This window comes from Cinclus cinclus, chromosome 5, assembly GCF_963662255.1.
Source record: "Cinclus cinclus chromosome 5, bCinCin1.1, whole genome shotgun sequence".
Taxonomy (NCBI): Eukaryota; Metazoa; Chordata; class Aves; order Passeriformes; family Cinclidae; genus Cinclus; species Cinclus cinclus.
Genome location: NC_085050.1, coordinates 9,166,817 through 9,181,484, shown reverse-complemented (window position 1 = coordinate 9,181,484; position 14,668 = coordinate 9,166,817). Strand labels below are relative to the sequence as shown.

General features: G+C 38.0%; 1 protein-coding gene across 1 annotated transcript in view; it reads right to left on the bottom strand.

Moving 5' to 3' along the window:
• The window catches only part of HTT (huntingtin), an 80,757-nt gene that overhangs the window by 57,858 nt on the left and 8,231 nt on the right, over positions 1 to 14,668 (bottom strand). The window contains exons 4-14 of the mRNA XM_062492651.1: positions 12,776 to 12,835; positions 10,767 to 10,846; positions 10,225 to 10,363; positions 9,851 to 9,992; positions 8,237 to 8,415; positions 7,604 to 7,808; positions 6,708 to 6,755; positions 3,369 to 3,449; positions 2,629 to 2,993; positions 698 to 821; positions 300 to 418 (exon numbers count right to left, since the gene is read on the bottom strand). Coding sequence (XP_062348635.1) covers positions 300 to 418; positions 698 to 821; positions 2,629 to 2,993; positions 3,369 to 3,449; positions 6,708 to 6,755; positions 7,604 to 7,808; positions 8,237 to 8,415; positions 9,851 to 9,992; positions 10,225 to 10,363; positions 10,767 to 10,846; positions 12,776 to 12,835 — 1,542 coding nt within the window. The remainder of the gene's footprint in view (positions 1 to 299; positions 419 to 697; positions 822 to 2,628; positions 2,994 to 3,368; positions 3,450 to 6,707; positions 6,756 to 7,603; positions 7,809 to 8,236; positions 8,416 to 9,850; positions 9,993 to 10,224; positions 10,364 to 10,766; positions 10,847 to 12,775; positions 12,836 to 14,668) is intronic.

Here is a 14,668-nt window from a genome sequence, read left to right as displayed (position 1 = left end):
GCCTACTAATGCAGAGACAACAAGGGTTTGTGGTCTCAGCAGGGTGCTCTAGTATGGCTTTGCCAGTGATTGCATTTAAGATATGAACACTTATGTATTCACCTTATGTTAAATGAAATTCAGGCTCTAACTCAGATTCTCTATGCAACCTGAGTTACTTTGACCTATAACGGGGTACATCACGTATACAGGCTTCCCACATTTACCACTAATTTACTTCATCATAATTGTAATTCTAATTATTTTTTTAAACTTCATTGTTTTGAACTTTAAAACTGACCACTGTGACTACTTCTCACCTTGTTCTCATGATCACCAGTATCTGCTGCATCTTCTTTTGATGCGAATCGATCCACACTGCTATCAGAGGGCTGCCTACTATGGCTCATGGTTTTCAGCAGATGAGACTGCTGAAGAGCTTTAGAAAAAGGCAATTCATTAAATATCATTTCAGATGCAAACTAAAAGCACTTTAATTAAACTTAATTATACATAAACATTAAAAATAAATTAGCAGTGATCAAAACAAGTGATTGATCACAAGTGTTGAAATACATTCCCTGTTTTACATATCCACCTAGTTACAGTTTTTCATATCCATTATGTGAGTCTTCACTCCCTTGGAAGTGCACATGCACCTGGACACCTTTCTTAATGGTGTCACCAGTCTGGCCAACCCCTGCATTTATCGACATACCAAGAGAAGAATTTCCGAAGGACTCTGAGGAATCATCTTGGAGAACATTTGCAGCTTCATCCTCCTCATCCTGTAGCTGCCCAATTTGCATTCCAGAATACTGTCCTTCAGCACCCTCCAAAACCTACACAGTGCAAGGACAGGACTTAAAATAATTTATCTTTACACAGAGTATTAAATTTGAAATATGTAGTGTTAGTAATCTAGAAATACTCTGAAAGCAAATATGAGCCTGATAAATATTAGTGTCCACCTGCATGTAAGCACCAAAGCACTTCCCCTCCTGCAGCTCTGGGGCTATTGGAGGCGATAGCTCCGAGTCTCCCAGCTGAGCCATGAACTTGGCTACCAACAGCAACAAAGTAAAACACTCAGTCCATTGCTCCCCTGCATCTCCCCTTGCCCCCTCAATCACAGATGTCTCTCTCTCAGCAGTTACAAATCGCAGCCAACACCTTTACTGCCACAAATGGAACTTGGCCCTGCAGTTAAACTCCCCCATAACCTCGCTTGTCTTGGATATGTGAAGTCAAACTGAGAACACGCTGTGTAGAAGAAAGAACAAGTAAGTTTAAAGTATTTTAATTTCTTCATTCAAAATCAGAGACTACTAAAATGGACTCATCTGGAAGAGAGTTCGACCCTTGGAACCAAGGCAATATATGGGCAGTAGGTATATGGAAAAATAATTATAAAAATTAAACATAAGATCAATGACAGTAAAGTAAAAAAAACAATTTCATTAATCTTGTCAGAAAACAACACACTTCTTCAGTTACTTCCTGTCTTTATAAGCACCTGGAAACTGTTCATTAAAAAGCCTGTGTCAGTAACTTGGACAACCACTTAATCCGTCAATTACAAAAGGATAATTTTACATGTAATTACTGCTTGCAAACCGTATGCCAACTGACATATGGAACAGTCTGACTAGAATTTGCATAAACACATTGTGCCAATAAACACACCCTGTTAATAAATACCTGATCACTTTGGCCTTTACACTGCCTCCATTTAATTCAGAGAGCAGTTATCATCACTCCTTTGGTTCTTGATTCCTCACACTTGCAGAAGTACTTGCTTAGCATGATTATAAATCTAGTATTTTTTGTAGTGCTAAGAGACTATTATTCTTCCAAATTACTATCAAAAAACTAGAATCAAAAGTTTGATAACGTTTGAAAAAGTCTTAAGAAGTTCTAAATTTTCCTCCTTTTGAGTTGTCCGGTCTGGCTCCCAGTAATTGTATTTTTGCTGTTTTTATTACAACCTCACGATACACTAGCCCAAGAGAGACAAGTGTCTTAAAGCAGATATATGTTATGCACATTTCAGGTGTTTATTAGATACGTAACTGCTACATTCATAAATTATGCAGTATTTCCCCTTTGTACGAAAAATCTTTAAGATGGAATAAAAAGGAACAAAAAAGAAGACGAGTTGTGCTGCCAAGTGTAAAAGCACAGGCAGAAGGCAGTGTGAAGCATTGTGTTTCAAAAATATTCCATCATTCCAAATAAACTGTTCACCCTTTAACACTTCCATTAACCCTCCTGCACCAAAACTATTATTAATATATCTATACAAAATTAAGGATATACTACTATAAGGATGTATTTACATCAAGACTTTGATATTGCCATTCTTTCAGTGAGCAAAATCTGTAATGCCTTCACATCACATACACAGAGAACACACTGATTACAGCTTTGTAGTTTTTCATTATTGCTGAACTGAAAGTGTTAAAATGAGGTCAAGCTTTCCAATAGAGGTGTGAGCTGCTGACCTCTCCACTGCTATTAGCTGAGGATTGAAAAGTAGAAGACAAGTATGGAGACAAATCCAAGTCTGGGCCCTCCATGGAAGAGCTCTGAGATATGTCAGGCCCCTCAGTAGAAGGATATTCCCCCCTCTGCCCACTGCATACTTACAATTTCAGAACTGTCTGAAGGGGTTACAGCAGAGTCTGGACCTTCTGTAGTAGTCTGAGAGCTATCACTAATTGGTGAGGAAGCCTGTGTGCCATCATTCAAGTCCATAGTGGCATCTGACTGGACAGCACTGATTTGGCTGGAGCTTCGACTGAGCACTTCATCATCGTCCCCTTCAGTAGCTGTACTTGTCAGATCACAGCTTGCCAGGTCCACAGAGTCTGACTGCAGCGTATGCTGGGAACGGGGCTGCTCTGTGATGATGTCGTGTCCTGTGGGATCAGCAGCAGAGCTCCCCACTGACCCTGCTGTTGACACACCTGATGAAGAAGCTAGTTCACTGGCTATCTCACCCTTCACAGAGGCTGGAAAACACAGGCATTTATGAGTCAATCCAGTGTTTGAATTTGTATTTTACTCTCAACATGAACACGCAGGCTAAACCACCTATTAAACTAGGCTACGGAAAGTGCATAATGAAACAGTTAAACTACAGGTAGGAAAACAGGCATCTTATAAAGATACCACCCCATCTCCACCAGTAAATCCCATTAAAACAAGAATGCAGTCAATTTCATTAGGTTTTACACTCAGAAGTATTCATGGTTTCAGTTTTGTTTATCATGTCTTTTGAATGCTTGCACACTTCCTCACCCCTGTAACACATCACTTAGACATTTTGCACAGAGCAGTAACAGAATGCATTTGCTGACTGCAATGCTAAAGAGAAAAGCAGGTACCTGTAAACGATGCAGTGCTGACATCAGATCGGGTTTCAGAATCATCATCCAAGCCTTCTTCTTCACCAAGAAGTACTTTACCTGAAAAGTGATGTAAGAAAAACCTTTAGTTTTCAAAAATTATAATCAGCTTGAAATATTGAACAGTTGAAGTCAGATGGGAAATCTGTTATTTAAAAAGTTTATCCAAGTAATGTTTCATAGCTATCACAGGCAACAGATGAAAGGAAGAAGGGAATGAATAAAGCGCACATCCAGTCCCTCACTAATACATCAAGAAAGAAACAGGCAGCAGTGACAAGGTAACAGAGTTAAGTAATTTTATTTACCAGTGCAACCATTCAGGAGACTACCTACAACCTTATTACTTCTAGTTTATTTTTGTGGACTACATTTAGGATCCCACTAATTTCATCAAGTATGTGCTATTCCTAAGGACTGGATACCTAGCTGGATGTCTGCCCTCAATTCCGAAGGGCATTAATGCACCACAAGTAATAGAATAAATAACTTCCTCCTCCTCCTTAAGGCTACAAAAATGATCAAAGGCTTCTTGGAACTCCAAAGATAACAGAACAGAAAAAGCCCAGGGGGAAGAACAGTGCAGACTAGAAGCACAGGACAACACAGGTGGGATAGGGTGATGAACCATGAACAACCACTGAGAGCTAAGGATTACTGAGATAAAAAAACTTCAGATATGCTTTTGCCCTAAGAAACTTGAGAAACCCTTCTAACATAACCCAACCACCACAGAGTTCTCTTACTCACAGAGTATTATCTACTTAAATTACAGACAGTGAAAAGATACCTGCAGATGGACACTGCCTGGAAGGCAACTAAGGATACAACTGCACTGAAAACTCTGTCCATGGGACAGCACATGGAGTGCAGAGGGAGCTGCTAAGCCCTTTCTTCCAGATGTTGCAAGTCCCCTCACTGAAACAGAGGGATTTACAGTAACTGCTGTGAGAAGGACCATTTTGCTTAGACTACCAAGGTGTACTGGTAGTCTAAGATTCATAATGCAAGAAACTAATGCTAGAATAGCCCTGGGTGAATACCTTTGTACCTTATTCAAGTTAACTGGGGGTAAAAAAAGCATTAATATACTTTTGTATTAATTCCTTCTTCTCCACTGCTTTCATACATAGCAGTACCACTGTAGAACTATCTTCCTCTGAAAAGCATGATTTATGATACTCAAACCAGTAAGTAGGCAGAAAAGTAAACATGGCATTTCCATATACCTTCCATGTAAAATGACAGTAACTGAGAACTACACACTCCTATGAATGAATGAGCAAAATCCTGCTAGGAGTTCCCAACAAAAAGCACAAAATACAATATATTCTTCTCTATTACTTTTCACATTTACACCCATTTCACTGAAACAAACCAGGATGTTCTGCTTTCCATGGCTGATCACCTCTAAAAGTAAATGAAATAATAAGAACATGGAAAACCAGTCATTAGGCACATTAGATTTTGTATGCTTAAATGTATTAAATGAGTATGTAACACATGTAGCAGGATACTATTCCTCTATTTGGTAAGAAAAAAAATCCAGTTAAATTGCTTCCAAAAGATAGGCTCTGATTTCAAAAGGAATTTTCAGCCTTTTTTTTGCAAATAATCTTCTGAAGTTGACATATAAACCAATGCAGGCCAGCTGCTCAGAACTGAAGTTGGTCTGATGCAGCAAGATTGCTAAGATGTGAAACAGATTTCTGTAAATCAGCCTCACTTTACACCCCTACACACAAAGGAGCATTACAGCTTGAGAAGTCCCATCCATTGGCTACTACTCTACATGACAGCAAAATGACTTCAAGGAGGAAGTGGGAATAAAAAGCTTGGATTTTCCCTCCCTTCTACAACAGAGAGCAGCAAGAAATGAACAATTCACAACTTGAAAATAAACCTGTACAAAGCACAAAATTGTGAAGTGGTTTTTTCAAATTGTTCATGCCACTGTTTAGACCACAAAATCTTCATACCATAATCTTGAAAAAGGATGAAAGCTTATGACTCATACATGTTTTCTCACAAAGTGAAAGAAAGATTAATGTTTTAACAAGTACTTCAAGTGAATTTACACTGTTATTAATACTTCGAAGTTACACTGAAGACTACCAGCAAGACAAAAAACCTAAATCATAATTCACCATTTTTTTTCTTTACAATTGATATGCATTGTTATTCCAATTTGTTGCATTCTGTTCTCACCTTTGGATGCTGCAGCAATATCTACTTTCAGACACCCATTCTTTCAATCTGTCCTTTCTAAACTAGAAACGATAACTGCACTGTAAGCACTATTTCATTCAGCTTTAACCATTACTTTACATTTGATACACTCTTAAAGCATGCTGATAAAGTTATTTAAGCATTATGAGATTACTTGCACATAAAGATTGAAGGACATACTTGGAAAAAGTATAAGATGTAATGTTCCTTCAAGTTCATATAATCTAACTTAGTTCTAAACTACTTTTCCTTCAAGTTTTTCTCTTCAACACTGCACATCTCCTGCTTACTAATGCTTGCAGTGACTGCTCTACGCTCACACAGTTTCACTGTAGCAGCAACATTTTGCTCACCTAATGCAGGAGATGAAAGTCTTACACAGCTGTACCTAGACTGATTCTGTCACAGAGATATGACTGTTTTTAAACAAAGTGTAAACATACAACTGACTACTAAGTACTCTCATGCACAAACTGGGAAAAGAACACTTCAGAGAAAACTGTATTCTTTAAAATCCTGTTAAATGCATTACCTATTGAAGAAATAAATTAAAATACACAGAAAATATACACAGCAAGACAAGAACATATAGAATTAATCATCAAGAACAGAAAAAGAAATAAAACAGCATCGTAGTGAAACATGCAAACATACACATGCATTAGTGAATTACAGAGAAAAAAACCAAGCCTAATAAAACCAGCAAAGTTAACTATTTTGCAACTTACATTAATGGTTAAGAATTACCATGAAAGATGAGATTGCCCTGTTCAAAGAGATTATTTTTCCATGTGCTCTTAAAAAGTTAAAACTGCATCAATAATCATCAACATAACTTTGCCAGTGGACTACAGCAAAAATACAATTATATTGCTTTAAGTGATTTTAGAATATCTTGACTGCAATATCAGAAATTGCATCAGAATTCTTACATTATTTATAATGATTAAGTTCAGCTGATAACACAGGCAGTTGTGAATGAAGACCCAAGTTCAGCAAGACAATGAAGTGGGGAGGGGGAAAAAACAACCCCCCAAAAAAAAAATCAGGAAGGAATGTAATTAAAGATTTGTTTTCAAAAATAATCACCTTTATGCTTTCTTGCAAGAACAGGGCTGCATGAAGACCCCCCTCCAGCTGCAAATCACAGAAAGTAACACATCAGGGCAAAGACAGAGCCAATGAAATCATGAAGGAATTCTAACAGCCACAAATGGGAAACCAAAAAAAAAAAAAAAAAAAAAAAAAAAACACAAAGCCAGGAAGAAATAGCAAACTTGTTGCTTTTGAAGTCCAAAGTTTTTTGATCATTTGCCACCAAATTAGTTCTAATATTCTGCACCACTTGCTTTCAAAAATGTGTTCTAAATTTCCCTGCTATAATTGCTTCCAGCCAATAATTTACCTTCCAGAAGCAGCAATATTGGCTGAACCCATTAGCTCAATACAGACTCCTTACAAAAATCCAATCAGAGACTGATTCTTTTGAAACAAGTACGTAGCAGTTAAGAGAATTTTAAGAACATGCACTCCACAGACAAGAAAGCTGATAGCTGATTTTAACAGTTAAGGATAAGCTTAAGTCATGCTTTAATTTCATGCTGGTTTTGGTATTCAGCAAGGAGCTCTCAGTTAATACCAATTCTGATTAGATCTGCTTTTATGAATCACAGTTGTCAGATTGGTAAGAACAACATCCATTTTGTGGGGCAAAAAAAAGTCACCATATTCAACTTGCTTTGTGCAACAGCAAAAATAAATATCAACACAAACTGTAAAAAAAACCTCTGAAGCTTGCCATTAATCAAGGAATTTATACCCACTTAAAAGAAAGGAAAGAACTTCTACTGTACCTGGGGAAATAAGAATGCCATGCATATCTTCATACATTTCATTTAACCTTCATGCTTTTGCTAACACTGAGAACTAAAGCTGCTGAAGGATGCTCATTTCCTCTTACTCCAAGTACCAAAAGCAGGGCTTACCTATAAGTTCCACAATGCTCCCACTGCGGCTCCTGCTGGCAGGTTCATCTTTGGATACACTGACCTGAGCAATGCCCCCACAGGCAGTCAGGGCATGAAGCAGTTCAGGGGGGGGTGTTCTAAAGAGCTGCTGGAGCAATTCTAAAGCTCCAGTCACAACATTATGGTCCTGATGCTGGGTATAGTGCAGAGTCAGTTCATAAACCTGAAAGCCAGCAGAGTACTGAAATAAGCCTCTGTGAAGACAGAATATATAGTGTGTCTTACCCTATCCAACATAAATTTTCAGCAATTGGTCCAAGGGGGAAAATGTTAATCAATTGTAGCCACTTAACTGCCTTTTTGGTAGAAGTCTGTTGTTTCTTTTTCTTGTTACAAAAAGAAGCATCACATCAAAGCCACCATAACAAGTTTTTGCTCCTTTGGGCACACCTAACAAGTACTGCTGATTCATTTTTCTGGGATTTCTGGTCATTACTTATCAATAATTCTTATCACTGGACCAACTATCATTTATCAAGATAAACAGGAGTTTGAGAGTTCAGAATGTTCAGTATCAGACAAATGCTGGATCAAGATTTATTTTCCTCCCAATCAGTACTCTTTAGGTAAGGGTTATTATTCATATTTTACCTGTATAAGTTGTTCTGGTGAAGGTGAAATCTCTGTTTCTTTCCTTGTTACACCAAAACTGCCTTTCAGGCTGGTATCTTTTACTTGTTGTTGCAATAAAGGTATGAGATACCTTAGTGTAAGCAAAACACCCAGAATTAAAAGAGTAGGACGATCATCTTCTACGGGAACCAACAAGCCTGAGGGGAGAAATGAAGTGGCCAAATAACTTACTGACTTACTGACAGTGGTTAGTTTCAACACAAACATTATTTCATGTAGTCCATGTAATTGCTTCTCTAAATTAAAAAAAAAAAAAAAAACAAAAAAAAAACAGAACAAAACAACCAAAACCTAGAAGCAACCTGAGTGCTTTCCAAATGTAGAAACATTGGAAAAACATAGAAAATTTGTATTTTATATGACTGACAATCAATTAAGCAACATGGGAGAATGATCAGAGGACCCTGTCTCACCTTCCCTGTTTCCTACATCTTTTTACTCCATAAACACACTTTTTTTTTTCTTTATAATAGCTGATACTTTCACCAAATTATCTAGATTCTCTTGCTCCTCTCACCTGCCTCCTCTCTCCACTTGACAGCTTACACCCAAGTGCAATTCCCTTGCCCACAGATGCACTATCCTAATGGAAGATTTTCACTTTGCCCTGTTTTGGGAACTTTCTCCCATATAACTACCTGCCAATCACTGATCCCAAAGCACATTACAAACTAATATAAGTTGTGGAAGGAAATACAATATTCTATCCAGGGAGGAGAAAAAAAGTCAGAATCAATTCTTGGAGTTCCCATTTGTGTTTCTGTTTGAATTCTGCATCATTGCCAAGGACATTATCACACATCACTTTAGAGAAAGTCACAATGTAGCACTTGAATTTTTCACACTTCTTGAAAGCAGCAAGGCTAACATGATAACACCTTATGAATCTGTTGGTCTTCTTTAGCTCTCCTTTTGCAATACAGTCTACATAGTAAAGAACCCCTTGTCAGTGACAAAACTGAGGCAAGTTTCCACTGAAACCCAGAGATGCCTCTCTTCAACCCAAAGACCATGAAAACTTCCCAGCTGAAGAAATATGGAATCAATACCTGATACAAAGTTGCGTGCTTTGAATTAAAAAAACCCCTCAATTTATGCTCTAAGTTATAACAGAATTTATGTGTTGGTGCTTCTAAGAAAGGTCACAGGGTATGTGATCATGGCCCAGAGCACAGCAGGGTACCCTCCACCTCAGACCTGCTGCACTAGCAACCAAGCTGATGGACCACAAAAGTCTTCAGATTCCTGATGCTGCAAAAGTTTACCCAGAATCCCTAGACCTCCTTATTTTCCAACAAGTTGCTTGCTTCCCCAGCCTCAGCTACTTCTTTTCAATATTACTTACTAGCACTGCAGCAAAGAGAGAGACACAAAGCTTTAGCTTTACAATTATCTTCCTCTAACACCAAATAGTGCAAGTATGAGCAGTGTAACTGGTAGTCCAAGTATCCTTCCTTTACCTTAAAACCTTTCACATAGGCAAAGTGATACATATTCTTACATGGAAAAATACAATGTTACTTACACCTAAACCACTAAAGCGATTTTTTTTTTTTTTGCCCTGAATCTTACCTAAAAGCACATTCAATAACCAGGCATAAAAATACTGGGTTCTTCGTGAATGTTGACAGATGCTTACTGCTGATCCTGCTGCTGTTCGACGGATAGTGGGGGAACTGGATTTAAGATTAGCTATGAAAGCCTTCAACAAAACCTAAAAACAAAGACACCTTACTTATTTTTTTATCAGAAATTAACTATGAAGCCAGCAAATGTATTTTTCATTCATTCAAAGCGTTACTTCATGCACATCAAGCATAGGCAACTACTGCCCTAATTCAGACATGCAGCTGTAACACTGCTTTCTGTACCATCATCTGGTAATGCTGATAACTCACCACGCTTTGGGATATAACAGGGAGCAATAACAAGCTAAAGAAAGGTACCTTAATCTCATTGTCGTTTGCAAAATTGCCGAAGGCTGCCATGATTTTGGGTATTGCCGCAGCCAGCGTCTCCTGTACCGATTCTTCGGGTCTCTTACTTATCCGTGTTAGACAGGGCAAAAGGTTCACCAAATACGGCCTAAGTATGGCACAGGACAAAAACTAATTTGTGATCAGAACGACTGTATCCTTCCAAGTATTTTTAATTCATACTTGAGCTCTGTGGTGTTACTGAATTATACAAAAACGTACCTGTTGGCTACACAGAATGTAGGAAAAAGAGAAGAATCGTCAGGACGCAAGAATACGCTTAAATACAAGTCACTATCTTCACAAGTTTTTCCCCCTTACAGTAATGTATAGAACAGAACTAAAACTCCATTTAAAAAAACACACTGATGAAATAAATTCAGAGAGAATAAGTGGATAGCAATTCCTCCAACCTCCTAATTACACACTTTAAACTTCCAAACAGTAACATTTTGTTAACATTTGGATTTCTTTAAGGTTCTTTGGAAAGTTCATTATTAGAATGTGTTTACCTGCACTTTTGAGGCCGAACTAGATGGGCAAGCTCAGCAAATCTCCAGAGTGCAGCACGCAGACTTCTTGAAGCACCATTCTAGACAGAGTATATAACTATCACATTTTATCATGCAAAACCATTTCCTACAAAAAACTGCCTATAATAAACAATATACAATAGCGTATTGTTTACTTAAATAGATAAAAATATATGGTGTGGGAAAATCATAAATTTCCTTTAGCCAAAAGGAAATCAAGTCACTTCCATGACTAACTTCATTTTTTTAGCTGGTATTAGGAGTTTTCTGAGTAATCCAAAATTAATAATAAGGAACGCCACAAAATAAAAGGAAGTGTCTGAGATCTGTGCTCTGCTGAAATCTGCTTAAAATACCACAGAGAAAGGCATCAGCCAACAAAGAAACACTGATGATATCAGAAGCTGAAAATCACCGAACACTTGCAGAGATATAAATACAGCATAAAATTGACAGCAGTGAAGATATGCAAATAAACAACATTCAGCTTCTAAGTGCACCAAAGGAAAAACCAACTGCTGAAGTTCAGTACCTATTTGCCTGGACAGACACCTTCAGCTGAGCACCTGACTTGAACCAGAATGCCCTCACATAAGTGTCTAAGGATGCAGGACAATTCCTTAGTGTTGCTGGAACTACAGAAAACTATGGAAGTCAATAGATGCCTAGGAAGGTGTCTACCTAATGTAGTTCAAACCCAACCAAAATGCTTCTCAAATTGGATCCCTGAAGACAACACTGAGATGTTTAAAAACTGTCATTTCTTCATTACTTTCTTCAGCTGGTATATCAAAGGCTTGCAGCCTTGTTAGCATGACAAGTAAAATATATTTGCATCTGAATTACAGAACATGCATTTCTCAGGTTCACAGCCAAACAAGATTCTTGCATGCCTTCTGAAGTGATCCTGATGCATAAACAAATTTCAGTCTGCTGGGTGCTCCTGTTGCACATGCTACCTTCTCTCTCACCTGTCATGAATCCCAGAGCACCTTTCAAGAAGTACACACCAACTGAACAAAATATTTCCTTTTACACTAGGTTATAAATGCACAGAAACTTCAGATCAATTTACACGTTGGCTGTTTTCTGTTAATTAGTTAATGTCCATTTCCACACTCTTAAAAATACTGCATGACATTAAGGTACAGTAATACAGTACGATATCCATACACGGCCCTACATCTAACAGAAGAAAAGCTATGCACATTGGTTTTGTGATTTACCTTCTAGAGTTCTATTATTCCCCCCCAAAACCAAAAAAAAAACCCAGTATTGTTACTGACAAGTAATGCCTATATTTTCTGTCTACAAAAGCCTGAGTACGTGTTTATAGATGCAAGAGACACAATGTCAGTGATACTGTCCTAAACATAGCATTTCATACAGCATTTCTCTTCTGCAGTCACGAACTTCAAAAAGGCTATTCCTAAATTTCTTCCAGTGGACATAATTAAATTGTAGCTTTTGATACCTAAAGAGATGCTTCAGTATTTTTTCCCTATGCCTCTGTAAGAAGCTGTAAGTACACATCATACATTCATAAAGTAGTTCTATCAGGTTATGTCAAGCCTTAATTCTCCATGAGGTTGTGTCAATTAAGAATGTCACTGTCCTCCATCTACTTTGCATCATCCTTTTGGTTTGAGTTACTCTTTCCAGCTTGGTCAGTGGAGCAAACATCATGAATATGCCTTATTCCTTTGGGTGAGGAGTCACTAAGGTTAACTCAAACTGCTGTCCAAACCAAATGCTCACACATTTTCTGCCAAATAAGCTTTCAGGAGTGGTTAAATCTAAACAGTGGGGACAACAGCGAGGAATGCAGTAGAATAATACATTAAAACAGTCACAAATCCTTCTAAAACGAAGTTTAAACCTTGATCTTAAAAGACAAACTACTAATTTACACTAATGTTACATTCCAATATACTAGAACACATACTAAATACCACATTTCAGAAGAACATGAAAGAAAAATCACTCACCTTTTTAATCTCTTTATACAGTTCCAACTGTAACCTGGGAAGATTGGAATCCATCAAAGCCTGCAATAAAATGCATTGAGAACATACTGTACCAGAGGGGAAGTGCTTTACAGAAAAGATGTTACACTTGCAGTAAAACAGCTTCAAGCAAGGCACAGAACTATCTAATGGTCCCTATATTTGATGTGTAAGTAAGAAAGCGATAAATGCTGAGAAGAGACACCTTTATCCTTCACATAAATGTGGACCAACTCCACAAACTCTAACAGTTATTTGCAGTTAATACTGACTGTTTTACCAACTCTACCTGCAAAAGGCCATATGGGATCTCCTACAAGCAGAGCCAACCTATTGTGCTTTCCGGCAATCACCAGGAACAGGTACTCATGAACAGAATATTAAAACACAAGAACAGCATTCACAAGAACCAAAAGGCACTCCTTGCTATACTCCCCCACTGCCAAGTAGGCTCCTACTATTTCTCAAGCTGAAGCTGTATTTGTACCATTACCTTTAACAGCCCCTGGAACCCCTTTGTTCCACAAATCAGCCTATTTTCTGCATCCAGTTAGTACACACACCACAAGGAGCTGTGCATACCAGAACTGTCACATCCCAGGATCCAATCAAGCATACAGCAACAGACCATGCACTTTAGTTCAAACCTGCAGCCTGGCTGAAACCCAGCATACATGAAATGAAAGTAAGCACAGAGAAGTAGTAATTTTCTGTTCACCCCAACTTGATCATTCTCTACCTTCAAAGTATCATAGAATAAGAAGATATGAAAATACAATCTCTTCATACAGAACAATTTGTATATACATATACGGTTACCCTTCTTCCTCCATTTTTTTCCTCTAGCATGTACTACAATTTATGAACATTTTCACCAGCTCTTCCTCTGATGAGACCTTCATACAAGGTGAAAGTGCCTACATTGCGGATTCACACAGTGCTATATATCGTGTAGCATTTAATTTTTTATTCCTTGCCCAATGATTTCTTAATTTCTAATTTTGTAGCTTCCTAACCACCAACCATTAAACTCATATCCTCACAGGATTACTAATGATGACTACAAAATCTGATGGCACCCACTGAGCTAGAAGCCCCAACTGCTTAAGCACAGTCAGTGGAGTGCCTGTGGCATCTCCAGAGCATGATTTCCCCAGCCTAAAATTGTATGCTCCAAAATTCCACTCACCCCAGTTACACCAGCTGCTCCCATACAATGGCATTGCCTTTCCCAGAAAAATCTTAGCTGGGTTGTACTTCTATGTTAACATAACCACCCCAACTATAGACTGCAGGTGCCAAGACGACAGCAGGTAGGATTTACTTCATAAGTTAGTTTTTATGAGAAGTTCACTGTCCCTATATACATGAGGATGTCAAGCAACACAAAAAGGTCTCAGCTACTATTTGGCTTAAAGGCTTAGTTGTCCTAACAACACACCCAACTGGAGGAACTTTTTGTTAGTTTATAGCTATATTTTTAGTAGGCTAGAATCTATAATTTTATCCCAATTGGAAAAAAAGCATAGTCAGCTCTGAATTGCTACAATAATAAATTCCAATTACTGAGACCAACTGTACAGCAATTTGTGTGAACAGTTCCATTAACCAGTATCATTAGCACAGAAAACTCTACAACATCATGCATCAGCTCCAGACAGCTTAACCTTCCCCACAGAAACCTGCAAAGTCCCAGCTTGGTATTTTTTCTTTTCAAACCATCACCAAGGTTATTAAAATTTTCAGTCATTTATGCCGTCTTTGAGGCTGTGACAGGTAAGTGTAGAAATACTTCAAGATGACTTACAGAGTGTTTATCTAAAGTTAAGTGCTCAGCCTTGTCTGCACAGCAGTTAGTTTTCTAGTGATAGTAAT